Raw genomic sequence first — 21,173 nt, 5'->3', positions numbered from 1 at the left:
AAATACAATTTGTTTTGACTTGATTTATTATTATCACATATGTTGAGATACAATGAAAGTATTGTCCCTTGCACGCTGTACAGACATGACTCTTCCCTCTGTGACTTGATCCTAGACTTCCTAAACCACAGATTGCGATTGGTAAGGATAGGCAACATCACTTCGTCCACGATCAGCCTCAACACAGGTGCTTCACAAAGCTGTGTCCGCAGTCCCTTACTATCCTCCTTATTCACTTATGACTGTGGCCAAATTCCCCTCGAACCGATCTTGAAGTTTGTTGATGACACCGCCATACTGGGTTAGATCTCAAACAATGATGAGGTGGAGTACAGGAAAGAGGTAGAGAATCTGGTGAACTAGTGCGATGACAGTAATCTCTCCTTCAATGTGAACAAAAAGAAGATAGTCATTGACAACAGGAAGCACAGTGGAGGACATTCCCCTGTCTACATCAACAGGGATGAAGTGGAAATGGTTGAGAGCTTCAGACTTCTAGGTATCTAGATTGCCAACAACCTGACCTGGTCCCTCCATGCCGATGCTATAGTTAAGAAGTCACCAATGCCTCTACTTGCACAATAGGCTAATAAAATTCGACATATCCACTACAACTCTCACTAACTTTGACAAATGCACCATAGAAAGCATTCTTTCTGAATGTATCACAGCTTGGTATGGTTCCTGATCTGCCCAAGTTTGCAAGAAACTACAAAAGGTTGTGAATGTAGCCCAATCCATCACACAAACCAGCCTCCCATCCATTGACTCTGTCTACACTTCCTGCTGTCTTAGCAAAGTAGCCAGCATAAATAAAGGACTCCATGCACCCTGGACATTCTGTCTTCCACCTTCTTCCATTGGACAAAGATACAAAAGTCTGAGGTCACGTACCAGCCAACTGAAAAACAGCTTCTTTCCTGCTGCCATCAGACTTTTGAATGGACCTACCTTGCATTAAGTTGATCCTTCTCTACACCCTAGCTATGACTTAACACCACGTTCTGCACTCTCTCGTTTTCTTCTCTACCAACAGTATACTTTGTCTGTAGAGCGCGCAAAAAACAATATTTTCACTGTTTGCTCATACATGTGACAATAAATCAAATCAAAACATACCATTCATAGAGTACATCAGGGAGAAGCAAGGGAAAGGCTGCAGAATATCGTGTTATAGTCATAGGTAGTGTGTAGAAAAAGATCAGCTTAGTTTATTCATTTCACAGAGATAATTAATATTTTGCTTCTCAATCAGTTCAGTTTCACAGTCAGTTCATGATTTAGTTCTTAAGTGCAGGTTATTAAAAGTTCATAGTTTTGAAACGAATCTTTACATTTGTTACAATTTCACTATCTCTTTCACTGCAAGTGCAATTCAATATTTCTTTTTTGTATAATAATTGTATATGCAATCAGGACACAAACATTGATTATCACTTAACGAAATTAGCTATATGTTAGTGATTATGTATTAAAAACTTACAGATTGACACCAGAATATAAAGTTAAATGCACCAAACCAACCCTTGCAGTACCAAACCACATTGATAAGTGCTTGGGTTGGAAAATTTGTTATAAAGTAGCTTCACCTGCTAGATGTGCTCTCTTCAACTGTGGCTTCTCCACTGGAAGTGTGACAATGATGATGAACTTCCCTTACAAAATTGTTAAGAGTAGGAAAAATCTCAAATCATTTTGATGACTTTCAATTCAACCCATTGGCCTGGATTTTGCAGTCAATACTGAAGAAAGGGGACTCACTGCCGACTTTGAAGAAAGCTATGCTGAAAGATCTAGCTCACTGTCCAAAATCCTACAGATTCCAGGGCAACACATGTTTTAAGATAATGGTGAATTTTCAAGTTTTCCAATTGGATATAAAGTAGCTCAGATTATGGGGAGAGGTGACAACTATTTTCAGTGATGATGGAAATCAGTGTCCCTTGGATCACAACTCCACCATAAACTAGTTCCCTTTCTTCCTATTTGGTGTAATTTACTGGCATAACATCTTTAAAATTTTGAGCTAGATCAGCTTTAAATAGGTATTACCTGAAGACATTTTTAAAAATAGGTGTTACCTGAAGACATTTTTAAAAATAGGTGTTACCTGAAGACATCCTTTTTAAAAATCCCTTTTTAGCAGTCAAATCTAATATAGTCCCAAGATTTGAAGATTGTTCTATTTTCTGTCAGCAGCCCCAAAATAATTTCTTGCAGTACTTTGTGATTAATCGTTTTCATGATGTGGTATTCATGAGCACACAGAAAAAGAAATGGATCCCCAATATAAGGAACATTCCTTTGTTCTTTCATTGCTAGTCCAAAGACTGTAAACAATCTTTATGGGCATGGCTCTGGAGTGAAGTCATGTTGTCTCTTATGAATCATTCTTGTTGTACTATAAGATTGCTGTAAATGGACAGTAACCTTTTATTTTATCACTGAGGTAATATCTATGCGCAGTTCTATAATCTGGTCTGATCTGAACTAGGATGACAATGGAGGTTTTATAGTTGGCTTTCCTCCTCCTCGGAAGAAATAAAAAATCAGCGAACATTTTCACTTCTATTTACAATCCTGCCATCTTTCCAGAGATGTTATAGGATCAATTTTAACTTTGGCTATTCTTGCTTAAAGCTTGAGAGAAAGTGGCCGCAACTTAACCACCAATCACACCAGTGGGATTTTCCCATCCCGCTGCAGTGAACAGAGTTTTGGCTGGCTGCCAAATTCTCAGACCTTGCCACAGTAGGAGCGTGATGTAAACGGCAGGTAAGATCGCATCTACGGCAGATGGCAGCGAGAAGAATTATATTGGGTCAAGTGAATAACTTGTGTGAAAAAAATGGCATAACTAAAATTAAATCTTTGTGTCAGAAGGAAGAAGGTTGGAAAATTGGATGTTGTAGGGGTGGGCGGGGGAAGGAATGTGCTTTGACCTACATATAAGGCTATTTGTGTATGGGTGGTATTGTGCATGCAAAGATGGAAATTACTTAGGCTTTGTATGGAAATCAGAGAGGAAGGTGGTTTTCATTGGAGCACTTTGTTGAGGGGGTGTGTTGCTATCCTTCGGTTAAGTTGGGCTGGGTGTACTACTTTTTTAGAATATATTACTGGGAACATTAGATTGATAAGGCCTTTAAGCTGGGGGCTCAGATTACCTGTTACTTCCTGAGTTCCAGCAGTAGGCTGTACATAACCTGTTCAATCTGATATTTATCCATATACATTTACCTGTAAAGATTGTGGAAATAAATGTGCTTTTCCATAAATTAACAATGCACCTAGTTGTTAGTACTGAGTGATTTACCCATTATAGAGTGGAGATTGGGAGGTAATTCATCAGTGTCTGGCAAGCAGCGCTTGCAATCATTGGACTTGCAGACTTACAAAACAGGCCATGATTTTTGCTGCCACACAATTTTAATATATTCCCAGCATAACGACTATTAGCAACCAAAATCGTGGAAACCTTACAGTACAGAAGGAGGCCATTCAGCCCATCGAATCTGCACTGACAATAATCCCACCTGAGGCCCTATCCCCACAACCCAACACATTTACCCCACTAATCCCTTTAACCTATATATCCCGGGACACCAAGGGGCAATTTAGCGTGGCCAATGCACATCTTTGGACTGCGGGAGGAAACTGGAGCACCCGGAGGAAACGCATGCAGACATGGAGAGAATTTGCAAACTCCGCACAGACAGTGACCCAAGCCGGTAATCGAACCCAGGCCCCTGGAGCTGTGAGGCAGCAGTGCTAACCACTGCGCCACTATGCCGCCACCGTGCAAATCAACATGTTATATTGTTAGCTACTTTTAAATAATATCTATATACCAGTGAAACATTCCTCATTGACTGACATCAAAATTAACATTTTGAATCTGGTCTGGACAATAAACCTCTTTCTTGATTTACTTTTGGGGATGAATAAAACAAGAGATTTTAGGATACTTATTCATTTGGACCCTCCAAATAATGAGCCACTAATGTTTTGTCTTTTCAGAAATAAGGTAGACTAAATGTTCTTACAAAGTTGATTTTCCAACATAGAAATATTGGTGATAATATTTCAAGAGGTAAATGCCCCTGTATTGTTGTTCCAGAGTGTAAATTTTATATATTTTGTATTTATTTAGCTGGCAAGCATAGTTTGAGTCTCAAAATATTGATAAATATTAGCTTCACAACGATCTGAAAAAGAAAAATTGTTGCACCATTATGCAGAATCTTCTACCTTTTGGCTATGAGTGTGAGTCATTTCCAGGTATTGACCTTACTCTGCCGCTCAAGAGGTCCACCTGGGGAGATCTGCAATCCTTCAGTCCTCTGTCCAATTGAGAATGCTACGCTGGTCCTTGAACCAGCAGATCCGAGAGGCTGCAGCATTATAGAAGGACAAGTGTGCCTCCGTCGGAAGGCACCTCCATCTTGGGGCTCCCTCTGAAGAGCTTAGTCAAAAATTTTTAAAATCTATGGCCTCAGCTGTGAGGGAAAACATCTCCACAGACTGACAGTGGTAATTGTGGCCCACTGACAGCTCTGAATCTAGTGGAAGGGTTTGCATCTTCCCAACTCATTGGATTTTTGGGTGCCAAAATTCCCACTAGCATCTCACTGTCTGGTTGCCCATTCAAATGCATTGAACAGCGTGAAGTTCCTGCACTTGGACAGTAGACATAAAGTAAATATGCCACAAAGTCAAATTAAATCACAAGCCTAAGTATACTATTTAGGACATGGTAAGTGTGATAACTGAGAAGTCAGTTTCTGCTTGGTAATCTCTCTGATGCTCAAAATGAAGTAAGGTAAGCCTGGCTAATAGCCACTGCCATTCTTTGACTAGTTACAGGAAATTTTGTGCCATTACATATGGGTGCAAGATGAAAAGCTAAAATATCTGTTCTCTAAGAAAATTAGGAGTTTAGCATATTTTAAATATTTAACAATAGAACAAAGTTGTCATTTATGATTTCTAGATGTTGTAAAACATTAATCGGAACTAAAATAATAATTAACTTTACAGGTCAAGATTTATACTGTCATGGTTTTCTTTATCTGTTTGATTGTTGTTTCAACACAAGTAACTGTGCAAATACATTTTTATTGGCATGCTTTAACTATTTTATACTAAGCATGAATAAGCCTAGCTTGGACTTAACTCATTTATTGAACTGGAGTTTTTAAATTAATTTCCTTTTATTCCTAGGTTCCAAATTCAAAGAGGGAAAGGTGATGCCACCAGCTACAAGAGTCTTGGTCACTGCTTTAGAACAATTTTTCATCAGGAAGGGTACAGCTTTTGACTATTTATTGAATAGGTTGATTTGTTACGGAAATGAATGTTTTGAACATGGGAGTTAATGAATGTACCTGGGGCAATTGAGAAATATTACAACAGTTATTCAGCTCTTGCTTGCTTGTACTATGCAAAGCCTCCCAAACATGGGAGGCAGCTCATCACCATCTTCTCAAGGGCAACTAGGGATGGGTAATAAATGCTGGCCTGCCAGTGAAGCCCATGTTCCATGAAAGAATAAAAAAAGTACTTAGTTTTATGAATGTTAATATTAAAAGAAATGATAATACTAAAGGAAAAACTTGCATTTTGTATAGAGTTTCTTCACAGCCACTGGATGTCTCAAAGTACAGCACAGCCCATGTTTGAAGTGTAGTCACTGTTTTAACATAGGAAAGAGGGCAGCAAATTTGCATTCAGCAAACTCTCAAATAACAATGTAATAATGACCACAATCTGTTTTTTATGATGTTGATGAAGAAAATAAATGCCTGGACAGTGGGGATAACTCCCCTATTGTTCTTTGAGGTAGTGCCATGGGATCTTTTATATCAAAATGATAACCACCAGTAAATGAGAGCATACGGTTGAATAATTGTGGGAAAGGAGATTCATATGAAGTAAGAAGCAACTGGTTGGAGGGAAGAACTATAAGGACTTTGAGTTAATGGAAAAAGAGTTTGAGGCATCAGTTACAATCAAGCCAGAGACTGGAGAAGGAAGCTGGGTAGCAATGAACATAACTTTAGTGACAGACCATGATAACTTATTGTTAGAATCCATTATTAAGGAAGTAATAACAGGACATTTTGAAATTCAAAACGCAATCCATCAGAGCCAGCATGATTTTATGAAAGGCAAATCGTATTTGACTAATTTGCTAGAGTTCTTTGAAGATGTAACAAGCCAAGTGGATGATGGGAATCCTGTCAATGTAGCATATTTGATTTTCAGGAAGGCGTTTGATAAACTGCCACACAAAAAGTTAATACACAAGGTAAGATCACATGGGGTTGGGGGTGATTTATTAGCTGTATTGAAGACTGGCTAATTGACAGAATGTGGAGATGCCGGCATTGGACTGGGGTAAACACAGTAAGAAGTCTCACAGCACCAGGTTAAAGTAATTGACTGAACGCAGAGTCAGGATAACTGGGTCTTTTCCTGGCTGGCAAGATGTAATTAGTGGGGTGCTCGATCCCTGGTCCCTGACTATTTACAATCTATATTCGTGACTTGGATACAACAATAGAAGGTACTAAAGCCAAATTTGCAGATGACACTAAAATAGGTGGATATAAGTTGCAAGAGAAAATAAGAAATTTACAAATGGATATAGGTAGGTTAGATGAGTGGCCAAAATGTGGCAGATGGAGTTTAACATGGATAAGTGGGAGATTATCCATTTTGGTCAGAAAAATGGAAAAGCAACTTATTATCTAAATGGAGAAAGAATTTGGGGTGCTTTGGTAATTTGGGTGTCCTCTTACATGACTCACAGAAAACTGGTACAGAGGTACAGCAGGTAATAAGGAAAGCAAATAGAATTTTGGCATTTATAGCTAAAGGAGTAGAGTATAAAAATAAGAAAATGTTGCTGCAACTATACAAGGCATTGGTGAGGCCGTAGCTGGAGTACTATGTACAGTATTCCCCTTATTTGAGGCATTAGAGGCAGTTCAGAAGAGGTTCACTAGATTGATTGTAGAGATGAGGAGTTTGCCTTAAGAGAAATTGAGCATTTTAGGCCTATACTCTGGTGTTTAGAAGAATGGAGGAGATCTATTTCAGGTATATAAGATGAAAGAAGGTATTGACAAAGTAGGTGTAGATAGGATACTTCCTTCATAGCGCTACCTGGAACAAGAGATCATAGTTTTAGGATAACAGCTAGCAGATTTAAAACAGAGATGAGGAGAAACTACTTCTCTCAAAGAGTGGTGAATCTGTAGAATTCACTGCCCCAGAGTGTAGTAGAGAGAGACAGATTTTTAATTTGTAATGGATTAAAGAGTTATGGAAAACAGAAAAAGTGGAGTTGAGGCCAAGATGAGATCGTGTTGAATGGCTCGAGGGACTGAACTGCCTATTTCTGGTCCTAGTTCTTATGTTTTCACGTTTTCAAGTGTTTGATTTTGCAGACTGAAAAAGACTTTGAAAATGTTCAAAGCAATAACTTGAGTTGCTAGGAATTGTGGGTGGAATCTTGTTACATCAGGGGTCGCACCTGCCACCTGGAGAGCGATAAGAGACCAATTGTGTGCCTCTTTTCGGGAGGGGCTGCCAAGCCACATGCTGATCAGACTGGTGAAGCCACCAGCAGAGTAACTCCTGGGCTCAGCAGTGCCATTGAGGAGTTTGTGGCTGCTGCTGAAAAGCCTAGGATTATGAAGGACAAAGACTGCAGGTAAGTTATGTGAGAGAGGGGATTTTGAAGGATGCAAGTTGCAGGGAGAGAGGTCAGAAACAAAGGCAGCGAATTATCTCTCAGTGGGTCACCCTTATCAATGTCCAGTGCCCTGGTCAGCACTGATTGCTTTTGATCAAGGGACCTTTCCCCCAGATGTAATGAGCACAGGTTTACCTGCCATGCATAGCCCATGGTAATAGGTCCACTTAAAGCTGATTAATCCCAGTGGCCACCCTTAAGTAGTCATTGATTCAGCACTTAAAGAACCCCCCTTGCCAGCAGGGTAGGATGGCTGACCATGCACCTTTTCACCCAGAACTTAATTCTGATGGAGGTGGAAAGGCTTCAACATTCACGTATGCCACCACCTTGCCTAAATAAATGCCATTCTCACCTCAGCTTGTCATCAGCAATAGCATAAAATTTTGCCCACAGTTACAGAATGTGACGTAGACAACAAGATCTGCAAAGGAACCGGCCACAATGAAAATCTTGATTCATGATGATTAACTTGACTATCAGTCTTTCTGTTGTGATCCTGTGAGCTTAAGTAAGTTTGCATGCAATAGAAAAGATTGATTGGAGGTAAGAGAAATTGAATTGGGCAACACAGTGACAATGGGTAGAATGGTAGCACAGTGGTTAGCAATGCTACCTCAGCGCCAGGGACCCGGGAATGCTCCTTCTGCACTGTAAAGATTCTATTATTCTATCCTAAGTGATAACACTGGACAGAAATAGTTTAGAGACACGCATCTTGAGAGTGCTGAGTGGTACCATTGGAATTGAAAGTCTTATTTGAGTTCATAATGGCAGGGTTCAGTGTATGTTGCAATACCAGTACAATATGGATTAATGCAAGTTGCAACTTAGCAAGATCATTGCCATCAGATTTGGAAAAGATACGATACCCAAAACACTATGACTCCTTCAGGTAGACAGAAAGATGCTAAGGTGGATTCACACAAGTAACAGGAGAACTTTTCAATAATTCTTTTATTAAGCACTCTAATAATGAGTGTACAAAGGTTGCAAGCAGATATTAAATTAGCTTCATCAGTTTACTTGCATTTTCTGTTTTAACCTGTTTAAATCTGTGCTCTTGAAAGTTGATGATGCCTCATCACTGGATAATTTCTGTGTTAGGACTTCAAGATCTGTTAATACCAACAACCTGAGATTCATGCAAATAAATTAGAACATTGATTTAAACATTATATTTGGCTCAATGAATACTGTACGCACAACATGATGATGAAGACTAAAAAATTCTTACACCGTTAATCTCAGGGATTATTCGATCATGGATGTGGGTTGACTGATATTATTCAGTGGTCCACCAATGTATTTGAAATTGCACATATGCTGCAGCTGTTGGTCTGAGACTAGCAGGGACAGTTCAGACTCCAGCCAGACAAGGGTAAAGAGTAGAGGACAACAATGTTTTAAACTCAAATCTTGGATTTCCCAGCCATAGAACCTGTTTTTCAACCTGTCAGCAACACACTCGGCTACCAAGGCAGTGGTATATTGGAACAGTTTCAGGCAAACAAACAAGCTGGGAAGGCTTTGCTCAGTGAAATTGAAATTAAAAGCCATGTCCATTCAGAGATTGCTATTCAAATACTCCTTTTCCTGGACAGTCACTGCTTGACAGGTAATTACCAACTTGCCAGCTTCTTGGAAAACCCTTCACCTGCACAACATTTCATTCAATTTCTCTGCACTTCTCTGCTGCCAGACTTTGCCATGTTTCATCTACTGCCAACTTCTTCAGTAGCAACAGGAGGACAACAAGCAGAAACACCAGCTGCCTTTTCCTCAGTTACAGGCTATTTCATGGATCAGAGAGGATGGACACCAAATTCCAGCTGAAAGGAGACCCACAACACAGGGTCTACAGACAGATATTAAATGTCTGTATGTATCAAACCTTTGGGGTTTTCAAGGCAGGCTGTTGCAGATACCTGTAGTTTCTTGCAGCAAGACCTCCTTCCCAGTTGGCCAGGTAGGTATACATTGACAATGGACAACAAAATGCCAGTTATCGGAGGGCCACCTCCACCCTGCTCCCCTGGGCTTCTGCCTCTTGCTAAGTTGCCCACTGTCTTCTGCAGGAGGGAAAGCAGAGAGATGAGATTACTCATAATGATGTATGCACAGAGAAGGGAAGAGCACCATTTGTGAAGGCATGGGTGTGAGAAGACGCTGAGGGTGAGTATTTGCTGATGAGATGGCAAATGAAGAGTCCCTGGAACTGTAAGCTGTATTGTCCTGGGGAGTGCTGGGCAGGAGAATGTTAGATTGTCAGATTGAGTGGTTTGGCACCTGGAAGTGTTATGCCAATCGCCTGTCATGCCTTCCTGAAATCCTGGATCCTCTTAGTTTAGTGCATTGTCTCCAGGCTGGAGGGACAACGCTCCTGCTGCTGACTTTTCCAGCTATTTGCATCCATGCGTGCTTAGTTGGAACGCTTGTCTTCGTCCTCCAGTCTTTGAGAATGATCACCTCATTCCAAACCCTCAGATCCCACAGCAAGAACCCTGATTAAGAGAGGCTGAAGGTGACAGCCTTCCCAGGTCTCCCCTCCATTCCTGTGATTGCTATCGCCTGAAAAATCCAAATGCTGGTGAGATTTCGTGACTCATGCTGTGAACCCTTTAATTAGAGATCCTTACTTTGACAGAATGGATGCACATCATACCATGACATCATAAATAAGCAGTGAATACAATATAGTAAATTGAAATACAAGTAAATCACTGTTTCACCTGGAAAATGTATTTGGGGCTTTAAATGGTAGGAAGGGAGGAGATAAAAGGGCGGGCGTTGGATCTCCTGTGCTTGTAAGGTGCCTTGGGAAGGCGACAAAATGTTGGGAGTGATTGAGGAGTGGACTAGAATAGAAGGAGGGTGAGGTCCCTTTGAATGGGTGGAAGTTTCTTTGCTGTTCTCCATCTGTTTTTGTCGTGCACTATCATTCCATTGTCATTTAATCTCTCCTGCCTTCCGTTCTGTCATAGACCTTCCCTTTTATTCTTTTCTCCCCTCTGTCTTTCCCTGACTTGCTTAAAAAATGTTAAATCCCTAAGCATTCCTCGTTCCAATGAAGGATCACTGACCTGAAGTGTTAACTCTGTCATTGTGATTCTGTTTTGCTGGAAGTTTAACTGTTCTGTTTAGGAGAAAGCGCTGTCTGTATCTGGATTCAGTTAGTTCTCGAAAATCAGACATTTAAATAAAGCCAATTAATAGTTAATAGTATCACCTGTTCAGTATTAAAGAAAATATTGAAACCCAACTGTGCAGATAATCCTTTTTTAGATGAAGCTAGTTACTGGTATAATCATTACATACCCAACACTAAAAATCAAAGACATTTTCACAAGGCAAACCTGCTGAAACTCCATTAAAGCACTGAATCAACAATACAGAATTTAGTGAATAACAAGAACGTGGGTATAATATTTCCAACATACTGATGTAGAACACAGTGTCCAGGGGTTCCATCTGAATCAGACCACAGAAGTGTGAGACTATGACTTCTGGTGAGCTTGATCCACTTCGCTTAAGTCAAGTCAGATTGCCAGATTAGAGTCAGTGCAAGCTAAAAATTCTGAAGACCGACCTTTAAATGAAAATGTACCCTGTCACTCTTAGCATTGATTCAGAGTTCAACCTTTCAAATCAAACCAAGAGAAAATCTGTTCTGTCATTTGCTGATAATCAGGTGAAGCATTCATTCTACATCAGCATGTTGGAAATATTATATCCATGTTCATGCCTGAGTCTTGTCCTTTAAGTGATAGGCTTGATCCTGCTTCCTATTCTGCCGTGGCAAATGCAAATAGTACAGTTGCAAATTGCATTAATAGAATGTTTAGCGATTCTCTTCTTCCTGTTCATCATCTGAATGTTTACATATCAGATGATCAGAATATCTTCAAACAGTTTTTCAATTTGAAGGTTGAGTAGATGAAATGTTAGTTTTTGTGTAGAAAGTAAAAGGAAAACATTCTGCCAACAGTGGTGTAAATGTACATCAGATTTGATTTTTGTGTTAATTAGTCGGCATTGAATTATCCCGAGTTAGAAAATATGACATTACTCAAGTACATTGCTGCTAAACTCTGTCTAGATAAGGAATTAATTATATTTAAATTCCTGCCTCCATCCATTTTAATACATTTAGCCATTTTATTATAGTAAAATCTTATTTACTTTAGCTTTGGTAAGTGGTGATTAGATACTGTACTTACTTTACAGATGATAAATGATGATTAGATACTGTAGTAAGTTTGCAGACAGCAAAGGTTAACCCACTGGGAATACATCTGTTTATTGAGAGCTGACAGTTTTATGGCCTGCATAAACCTGATCTTGTGCTAGTACCAGAAGCAAAGATGAATGTGTCCATGTGGCAACATAAGAGTGATTAGTGGGTTATTTTATTATCTCTGTAAGATAGTATCTTACTAGCATCCATAAACTTATATGACTGGGTTTAAGATCAATTGTTTTGGTAATGAACTTGTTTTTGGAATAAAATAAATGTGTAAGAAAGATAATTGAAAAGACTGTTTCGAATGATTTCTGAATTTTTGCCTTTTAACTAAAATATTACACTGTCAATCTGTAAGGTGGGGATGGATCGGGAATTACTAAATTGCAAAATATAGGTGTTGCTGTTGAATTTAGAAATTGAGAAAGCTGCTTTGTGTTCTTGAAATTGGGGATTATTTGTTTTCTTTTCCATCTGTGAGGTACGTAGTATACTTAGAAGTCTCCAAATCAAGCTAGCTGGAAATCAGGGTTTATTTTCCCAAAAGAGAGATTGTACTCTGCTGAGATGAAGTTCAGCAGAGCCAAAGCTTAAGAAGTCCCAGGTGTGCAGAGGAACATTGCTGGAGTTAACCCAGCAAAAACTGGCAGACAAACACTACTGGAGTTAAACCAGCTAAAACTGCATGTTTACTTGTATAATCTACTTTTTGACTAGTTCGGACCAAATTTGGAGATTGACTTATAAGCTCAATGAAAAGACAGATCTATCCTTCCAGCTCTACTAATAGGACAGCTGATTAGTTAGTCACCAGCTTCTGGGATATTGCAGATGTTTTTATTTCAGGTATTGATAAACTGAGTTGATACACTTGGTTTAAACTTTACAGTGCTTGAAGTATCATCTTGGAACTATCTCAACTCCAAAAGGATTGCATTTATGTTTTCTGAGTTTCCCGAGTAGGATTTTCATTAATTGGTCATCAGATAACTAAAAGCATGAATTTCGGCCCCTTCAAATTGGACAACAGATACCAGAACTCCCTATCAGTGGCATGGTGAACAGCACAGTTGACTGTAAAAGCTGAGATGTATGAGATCATTCCCCCTGACCACAGCATGGGTATGTATCACATCCCATTGAACAAGAGTTTCAACAACTGGAGCTGAAAATCTTTTGCAGCAGCTGCTTTCTTCTTTATAACCTTTTCATGTCATTACTGAGCCTAGGATGAATGAATGTATATTCTTAAACCCAACCACCTCAGGCAACATCTTCCACCAGTTGCCATCAAATCCCGAATTTTCCAACACCATTTCCTGAGGAATTTTTAAAAAGATTGTTTTTAATGTGACAGATCTTCTATACATTTGCATAAGATTCGACACAGCTAATTGTTTGGCAGTGGTGAGTGAGAAGATAAACGTGTATTGATGTTTTCCCAAGACAACATTTTGTTCAAATAAGTATGAATCCTCATTTTGACCAGGTTTTTAAATTGCGTTGATTGCTGGTAGTAATAATCATTGATGAAATAATAATGGGTTCAGTGTAATGGGAGTTCTACAGTTCTGTAAACAGTGAAATGAACAAAAGTTGTATCTATTGACAATATATGAATAAAATTAATCTGTACACAACTGAAGTAGCTGATATTAGGAATTGAATTTTATATTCTGTAAACTGAATAAAAATGCAATCACACCATACTTTAACTCATGTGGCAGAGTTTCCCAATTAAGCTGTCATTCTTGAGCTGGGTATGTATTTTATTTTACATTTACCCTCTACAATATGTAGTCCACTTTTCTTAATAACTGTATAGTTTTATTTTTCCTAGATTTTGCGATTTATGCAAAGCAGTAAAGTACTTACCTTATGTTTTTCTCATGAGGGTGATCAGCTTTCAGTTAACTGCTGAGTGTGACAAGCTAATGTTCAGGAAGCCAATTACAGTCCAACATACCATTATTTGACCTGAAATTTGAAGTATGTCTCCTTTAAACTGATTTATGGGACATCTTATGCCCTTAAGTTTTAACGGTATCACAGATCCACCCTCCCCCTGCCTCCCTTTGCACAGTTAGAAGCTGATGTTTGTATTGGTAAATTAAATTGAACTCTGATGTCTTGACCCATTATTGCAATACCATATTTTTGTGAACCATAACTGACAGTAAAAGCTTTAAACCAACACTTTTATCAAGTGTTATTTAAATCTCAAGAACTCTAATAATGACTGTAGAGGAATTTAATCTCAAGATCAGCTGTCCTTTGAATTCCTGATTTACTCATAGGCATAAACTAATAGCAGGAAGTTAAAGATCTTTGTGAATAAAGAGAATTATTATAAATCTTAAATTCATAGTAAAAAGATGTATCATTTATTTTTTGTTTCTTTCTGCTATGGATTACAGATTTATACAACACAGTGAGATGGCCTGGCTTTTCATCCTCAAGGCAAGCGGGGCCGTTGGGAAAATTCCTTGCTCTGATTGCCTCCTTGGGAAAAAGTGACTACCATGTTAGAATCTTCATTGCTGGGTGCCAAGTGCAAACTGGATTTGGACCAGCTGACCTGGAAATAATTGTGGAGGCAGCTACAGGGGATGCTGTGTGCCAAGGCAGGCTGCTTAAAAGGCCTACTTCAGTGCAGTAGGACTTTGTCCCATTGGAAAAAGACACAAAGACCAGAACAATATGGGAAGGAGGGAGCTGAATGGCGCCCCTTCCCACCAGGAAACAATGTTAGCATGGAGGTGACATGTTCAATGTCAACCCACCCTGTAACAATAAAATGCTGTGGGAATAGATGAACAAGTAGGATTTCCACTCCCTCATTGGGCAACAGTGCCTGCTGCCAGAAATGCAGCATAAGGAGTACATGGATACCCAGAGCAGGTAATTTTGGGGTCTTGGGCTCGGAGGATTTGAGTACGTTAGGAAGGTGTGCAACAAGGTGGACCAGTGGTATAAGAGAGGAAGTTGGTAGGAAGCAAGTGGGGCAAGGGGAACATTGATCTCTGATCTCCACAGTCAAGACCTCTGATCTCTATGGTCAATTTCACAATGTTTGTTGGAATAAGGCAAATAGTTTGCACTGTTTCAGGTTTGTGAATTTTGGAACTTCAAAAGGGCTAGATGATTGATACCTTTATTAGTTTGCTACCCAGACTTTTTGCAGTTGACAAAATGACCAATGGATTAAATTTTTCAAATTTGTTTTATGTGTCCCACTTTACACTGGTGTTCATTGGTTCTATAAAGTATACAGAGAGCCAATGGGCATGGATTTGTCAGGGCTTGGCATGAAGTGACATAGGGCATGAATGGAAGGGCAGTGCTTAACTTATGTGGCAAGAGGAGCCTGTGGAGATACGTAGAATGACAGAGCTTGGAATAGATGATGAGGATACAAAGGGGCGGTTGAAAGGGCAGAGCTTGGCTTTGGGTGCCAAAGAGGATATAGAGGATAGGTGGGGAATCTTAACTTGGCACAGGGACCATGAGGACGATCTTTTAAACTTACCTTTTAAAAAGTTCCTTCATGCACATTAGGGTTCACAAGCCTTTGAAGTGGCATGAACCATGACTCTTTAAAAACCTGGCTTGACTCCAGTTGCAGAGGATTAGGAGATACCTTTCACTGCAATCAAACCTGCCAGGTTGGATGTGCCAGGTGCAGACTTCAAACAGGAAGCACTCTGCACCCTTTAAAGGCATTCCTGAAAATTAGACAGCCGGGAAGTGTTTGGGAATTCTGGAATTGGGATTCATCCACCATTTTAAATCCAGGCTTACGTAAGTTAAACGTAATTGATGTGCCATCAATGTGTGAGACAATAATGCGGTTGCATTGTTACTTTTGATTTATCACTTTTGGGCGTAATATCATCATCAAGCACTCCCAAGTTATGCTTAGTGTGCATGGGATTGATTCACTCTGCTTCACAATAATTTTGATTTCTTACACAAACCGCCATTACAGTCTCTGCTAATGAGGCTGCCAGCTTAGCTGGAATTATCACCTATGAGCATTAGACATACCCTTAAATACATTTCCACCACTCAAGTTCAGGGAATGACTTGTACATCTGCTTGAAACTTATTCCCATCAATGCTGGTTATGTAGAATTTGTGCGTGAATATAGATGTTCAAGTCTGATTCCCCTTAAAAGGAAGGCATTTGCAGAAAGAGCAAGGAAGAGCTACAGAGACGTGGGTGGGAAGAAAATAAACATGAAAGAGAAAAGTTAGAATGTAGAAATAATTTTTGGCAATTAGCGAACAAACACTTAATGTATTTAAATAACGACCCTGTGTTTTAATGCAGTTTGCACCTACTTTAATTGCACAAATGCTTCCACTAAAACAAAGAGCAGAAGACTGTCATACATGTGTATGAAGCATTCATCTACTGGAGTTGCCAAAAGTAACTACTGCACCAATCTTGAAGAAAAGGATGTGTAAAGGGATTGGGAAATAAAAACTATAGAAGGTGAATTCTTGAATCAAGATGCTAAACAGGTAAAATGTTTTCGCAAAATTTGTTACACTTCCTGCTTGAGTTTCAGTTCTATTGAAGTAAATGGAGTTCAGGTGTAAATTATAACAGGCAGCTGATATGTTTTTATGTGCCCATGTTCAACTTCCACCCCAATTCATAGGTGTACAGAAAAATAGAGAAAATGCAATTCCAGGAAAAAGATTAGGGGTGGAATTGCCTCCACTACCAGCAAGAACAGAGAATTTGATGCTTCATCCTGTGCAGCAAGACTGGAGAAGCCCAGCCATGAGGGAGGTCAGAGGTTTCTGGCATAGGTTGCTCAAAAGGGTAAGGGATATGACAGTGTGTCACAGATGTGAAGGATGCAAATATTAGGAGGGGATTTTGCGCCCATGTTTATTGTGAGCACAAACCATGACTTGAACGCAAAATCCCATGAGATCAGCAAACTAAGATTCTCCCCAAAAAGCTCTTGTTTCCTGATTGCCTTTGTGCCTTGCCAGTGATGGAACAAGTGTCCATCCCAATAAGTGGGAACCTCATTTCAATAAATTTCCAGCCACTTGATCCCCCTCACTAAATATTGTTACCTCAACGACATGATGTCATATTGGCAGGGTTCACAACAGCAATATAAGAACGTGAATCGATCAAGGGGAACCTGCCTCAGGTGTTATGTATAGCCCCCTCCCCACCTAGTGGGGAGAGGGATATGCCTGGGCACTGTTCTAGTAGTGCCCCTGGTACACTTGGCAGTGCTAACCTGTGCTGGGGGCAGTGCCAGGCTGGACCTTCTGGGGCGACCCATGGTGGGGGGGGAGCAGTTTCCCCTATGTGTTGGGGAGAAGGCTAATGCCTCTGAGTGGGGAGACAGCCTCCGATAATGCCATGATGATGGGATGTGGGGGAGCGGGGGGGTAATGGAGTCTCAGATGCTGCTGTGATAGTGGGTGGAGGGAGGGGACTGTTGAAGATACTGTGAAGAGGAGGAGAGAGCCTCTGATACTGGGATCATGGGGATGGGGTGGGGGCGAGAGGACCCAATACTGCCATGATGGTAGGGGAGAGAGAATTCAATACTGCCGTGATGGGGGTGGGGTTGGAGGAGGATGCAGAGTGTCATCTTGATGCTTGTAGGTTAGTCCTCCATATCCTTGGGAGGATGGGAGTTGAGGGGAAGTATATTTTTAGCACAGATCAGGGTGACGTTTAAAGATGGCAGCCCAATCTCTGTGGAAGTGGCCATGCCAACTCTGTCAGGCCCGCCCTACCAAAGCGATGGTGAAAACCTCATCCCCAGATCTTGAGGCACACAGTGTACATAAAATCTGGGCATGGTGTGGACTTGGTGCCAGAAAATTTGGTCTGATGACTCAGCTGTGCCTCGAGGGAGATGTATGCCAGTTTCCAGTCAGAGCTGGACGTTCTTCTTTCTTGATTTTTTAAAATTTGATTTAACATACAGTGAAAAGTATTGTTTTTTTGCGCGACACACAGACAAAACATACCATTTATAGAGAAGGAAATGAGAGAGTGCAGAATGTAGTGTTACAGTCATAGCTAGGGTGTAGAGAAAGATCAACTTAATGCAAGATAAGTCCATTCAAACGTCTGACAGCAGCGGGGAAGAAGCTGTTCTTGAGTCAGTTGGTACGTGTTTTCAGACTTTTGCATCTTTTTCCCGAAGGAAGAAGGTGGAAGAGAGAATGTCTGGGATGCATGGGGTCCTTAATTATACTGGCTGCTTTGCCCAGGCAGTGGGAAGTGTAGACAGAGTCAATGGGAAAATTCCATCCAGATTCTCGGATTCTGAGCTCCAGACAAATCTTTAAAACATAGCATTTTATTTCCTTAAACACTGAACTGATAGTTTGTACACAAATCCAGAATACATTTCTTAAAATGCCGATGAGGTGGAAAAATTCAAACACTGGTTTGGTTTATTAAACATTTCATTAAACGTTCTGAATAGGAGTGGTTTCATGCAGTGGTCACAAATAACTGAGTTGAGAGATCTCTTGCTCCTGTCACGGAGGAATACAGCAGCTAGTACAAAGAGAAAGCATTTGCTCTTTCAGGGTGAGTTAAACTTCAAGCATGGATTCCAGTTGTGAAATGATGGTATGCTAATGGATTTCACCACTCAGTTTCACATTAACATGACACTTTAATAGATGGCACTGTGGGTATGCCTGTAAGTTTACAAAGATGAGAAGTCACAGAACTAAGAAGTGTCAGACCATGACTATCTCCAACAAGAGAGAACCTACCCATCTCCCTCTGATATTCAACATCATTACCATTGCTGAAACTCCACTACTAACATCCAGAGAGTTACAATGAAATTGACCTAGACCAGCCATATACTTGCTGTGGCTACAAGAGCAGGCAAAAGGCTGGGAATTCTGCAGAGAGTAACTCAGAACCTGACTCCCCAAAGTTGTCCGCCATCTACAAGGCAGAAGTCAGGAGTATGATGTAATATGCTCTACTTATCTGAATGAATGTAGCTCCAACAACATTCAAGAAAACATACACAGTCCGAGGCAAAGCAGCCTGCTTGATTGGTACCCTATCCACCAGCTTAAATGTTTAACCAACCACTATTAACACACAGTGGCAGCAATGTGTACTATCTACAAGATGCACTGTAGCAACACGTCAAGCCTCCTTCCATCCCTGTGATATATTGCACCTCGAAGAGCACCAGAAGCCAAACACCATGCTGACTTGTGTTAAATCAATGCTTTTTCACTATTGTTGGCTCAAGATCCTGGCGCTCTCTTCCCAACAGCACCAGATGGACTACTACAGTGGTTCAGGAAGGTGGCTTATCACCCCCAATCTCAAGGGGAAGATAGGGATGGGCAACAAATTCCGGCCTTGCTAGCAACACTTACATCTCATGAAAGAGTCATAAAAAAACTAAACCATTTCAATTGGTACACATAAATGGTTCAGCATTACTTTTCCATTGAAGGTAACTGTACTATCTCAACCATTAGATATTTGTATGATTTTCAGTGTCAATGTTTATATATTAATTGGATATTAATTATATGCGATTCAAGGACAATTGAATCTCATTTAAAAATACATTTGAATTTTTATTGAATTCTTGTTTAAAATAGTGTACAGAAGCTCATCAGTTGCTCAGCTGTAGAATACATATGGTTCTGAGAATGGAAACAATTTGAGTCTTTGGTTCATTTTCATCTACATATTTACACAATTGACCACAGTAGGAAAATCCACAGGGTGGCGTAAATGTAAAAGTGTCCCTTTCCTGGAGCTCTATCACTAATCTTACTAAAGTTCACTGGGTCAAAGTTCAGATAGAGGTTCTGGAATTTAATAGGTTGTTCTGCTTCAGTATAGTAACACTTAACTGTGATGCTCATCTCCCACAGAAGAGATCAGAAAGTTTGGCCCAAAATTACCAGGGCTGATGAGAATGCTTACCCCTCAGAAGGAAGTGTGCAGGTGCCTCTGAGCCCCGTTAACAAAAGGAGCAGCTCCAACATTGTTCCGCTTCAAGGTAGTTTTACATGGGGCTAAATCAGCATCCTGATGGGCTTCACTTATACATCTTTGTCAGTCAAACAGTCTCTTCTCACCAAGCATAGCTCCACAAATCATACAGATGGTTACAAAAAAGGTTTGGGGCTTATGAATTTGACTTTTTGGAGTCCTTAGCAAAATCTATCCTTTATGTAAATACATGTCTTTTAGTAGGTGAACAGAAGTTCCCTCTTCTGTCTGTAAAGCTGTCTTAGAAATATGACTCAACAGTTGACTGCTGACATAATTATAGTGCAGGTCCAGAATGGCTGCAGATCTTCAGGGCCCACATTTTATTCACAATATTTTGTCTACATCTCACTAGATAGCAATCATTTTAAACTTTTTCCTTCTCTCAGCCTCCCTAAGGGTGTGGATGAGAGAGGGGTGGATTTTTGGATTTGATTTATTATTATCATATGTATTAACATACAGTTAGAAGTATTGTTTTCACTGCATACTAGACAGACAAAACATACTGTTCATAGAGAAGAAAATGAGAGGGTACAGAATGTAGTGTTACAATCATTGCTAGGGTGTAGAGAAAGATCAACTTAATGCAAGATAAGTCCATTCAAACATCTGACGGCCACAGGGAAGAAGCTGTTCTTGAGTCCGTTAGCACATGACCTTTGACGTTTGTATCTTTTTCCAGACAGAAGAAGGTGGAAGAGCGAATGTCCAGGATGCGTGGGGTCCTTAATTATGCTGGCTGCTTTGCTGAGGAGATGAGAAGTGTAGACAGAATCAATGGATGGGAGGCTGGAAGTCTTAAAGCATATCAAGGTAGATAAATCCCTGGCACCTGACGAAGTGTTTCCCAGGACTTTGTGAGAGGCTCAGAAGGAAATTGCGGATCCCCAGCAGAGATATTTGAATCAGCGATAGGTGAGGTGCTGAAGATTGGAGGGTGGCAAATGTTGTGCCTTTGTTTAAAAGGGAAAAGCCTGGGAACTACAGGCTTTTCCCTGTTGCAGGGAAAAGATTGGGAACTACAGTAGGCCTGTGAGCCTCACATCTGTAGTGGGTAAGCTGTTAGAAGGTATTTTGAGAGACAGGATCTACAGGCATTCAGAGACACAATGACTGATTAGGGACAG

At 40.2% G+C, this 21,173-nt stretch overlaps 1 protein-coding gene across 3 annotated transcripts in view; it reads left to right on the top strand.

Moving 5' to 3' along the window:
* Positions 1-21,173, top strand: part of slc25a21 (solute carrier family 25 member 21) — a 575,948-nt gene that overhangs the window by 488,353 nt on the left and 66,422 nt on the right. For all 3 annotated transcript variants that reach the window (XM_080202830.1, XM_080202832.1, XM_080202831.1), the window contains one exon: positions 5,224-5,307. In XM_080202830.1, coding sequence (XP_080058956.1) covers positions 5,224-5,307 — 84 coding nt within the window. The remainder of the gene's footprint in view (positions 1-5,223; positions 5,308-21,173) is intronic.

Source organism: Carcharhinus amblyrhynchos, chromosome 14 (genome assembly GCF_965287045.1).
Source record: "Carcharhinus amblyrhynchos chromosome 14, sCarAmb.v2.hapA, whole genome shotgun sequence".
In the NCBI taxonomy this organism is placed as follows: Eukaryota; Metazoa; Chordata; class Chondrichthyes; order Carcharhiniformes; family Carcharhinidae; genus Carcharhinus; species Carcharhinus amblyrhynchos.
This window is presented reverse-complemented; position numbering and strand designations above follow the sequence as displayed.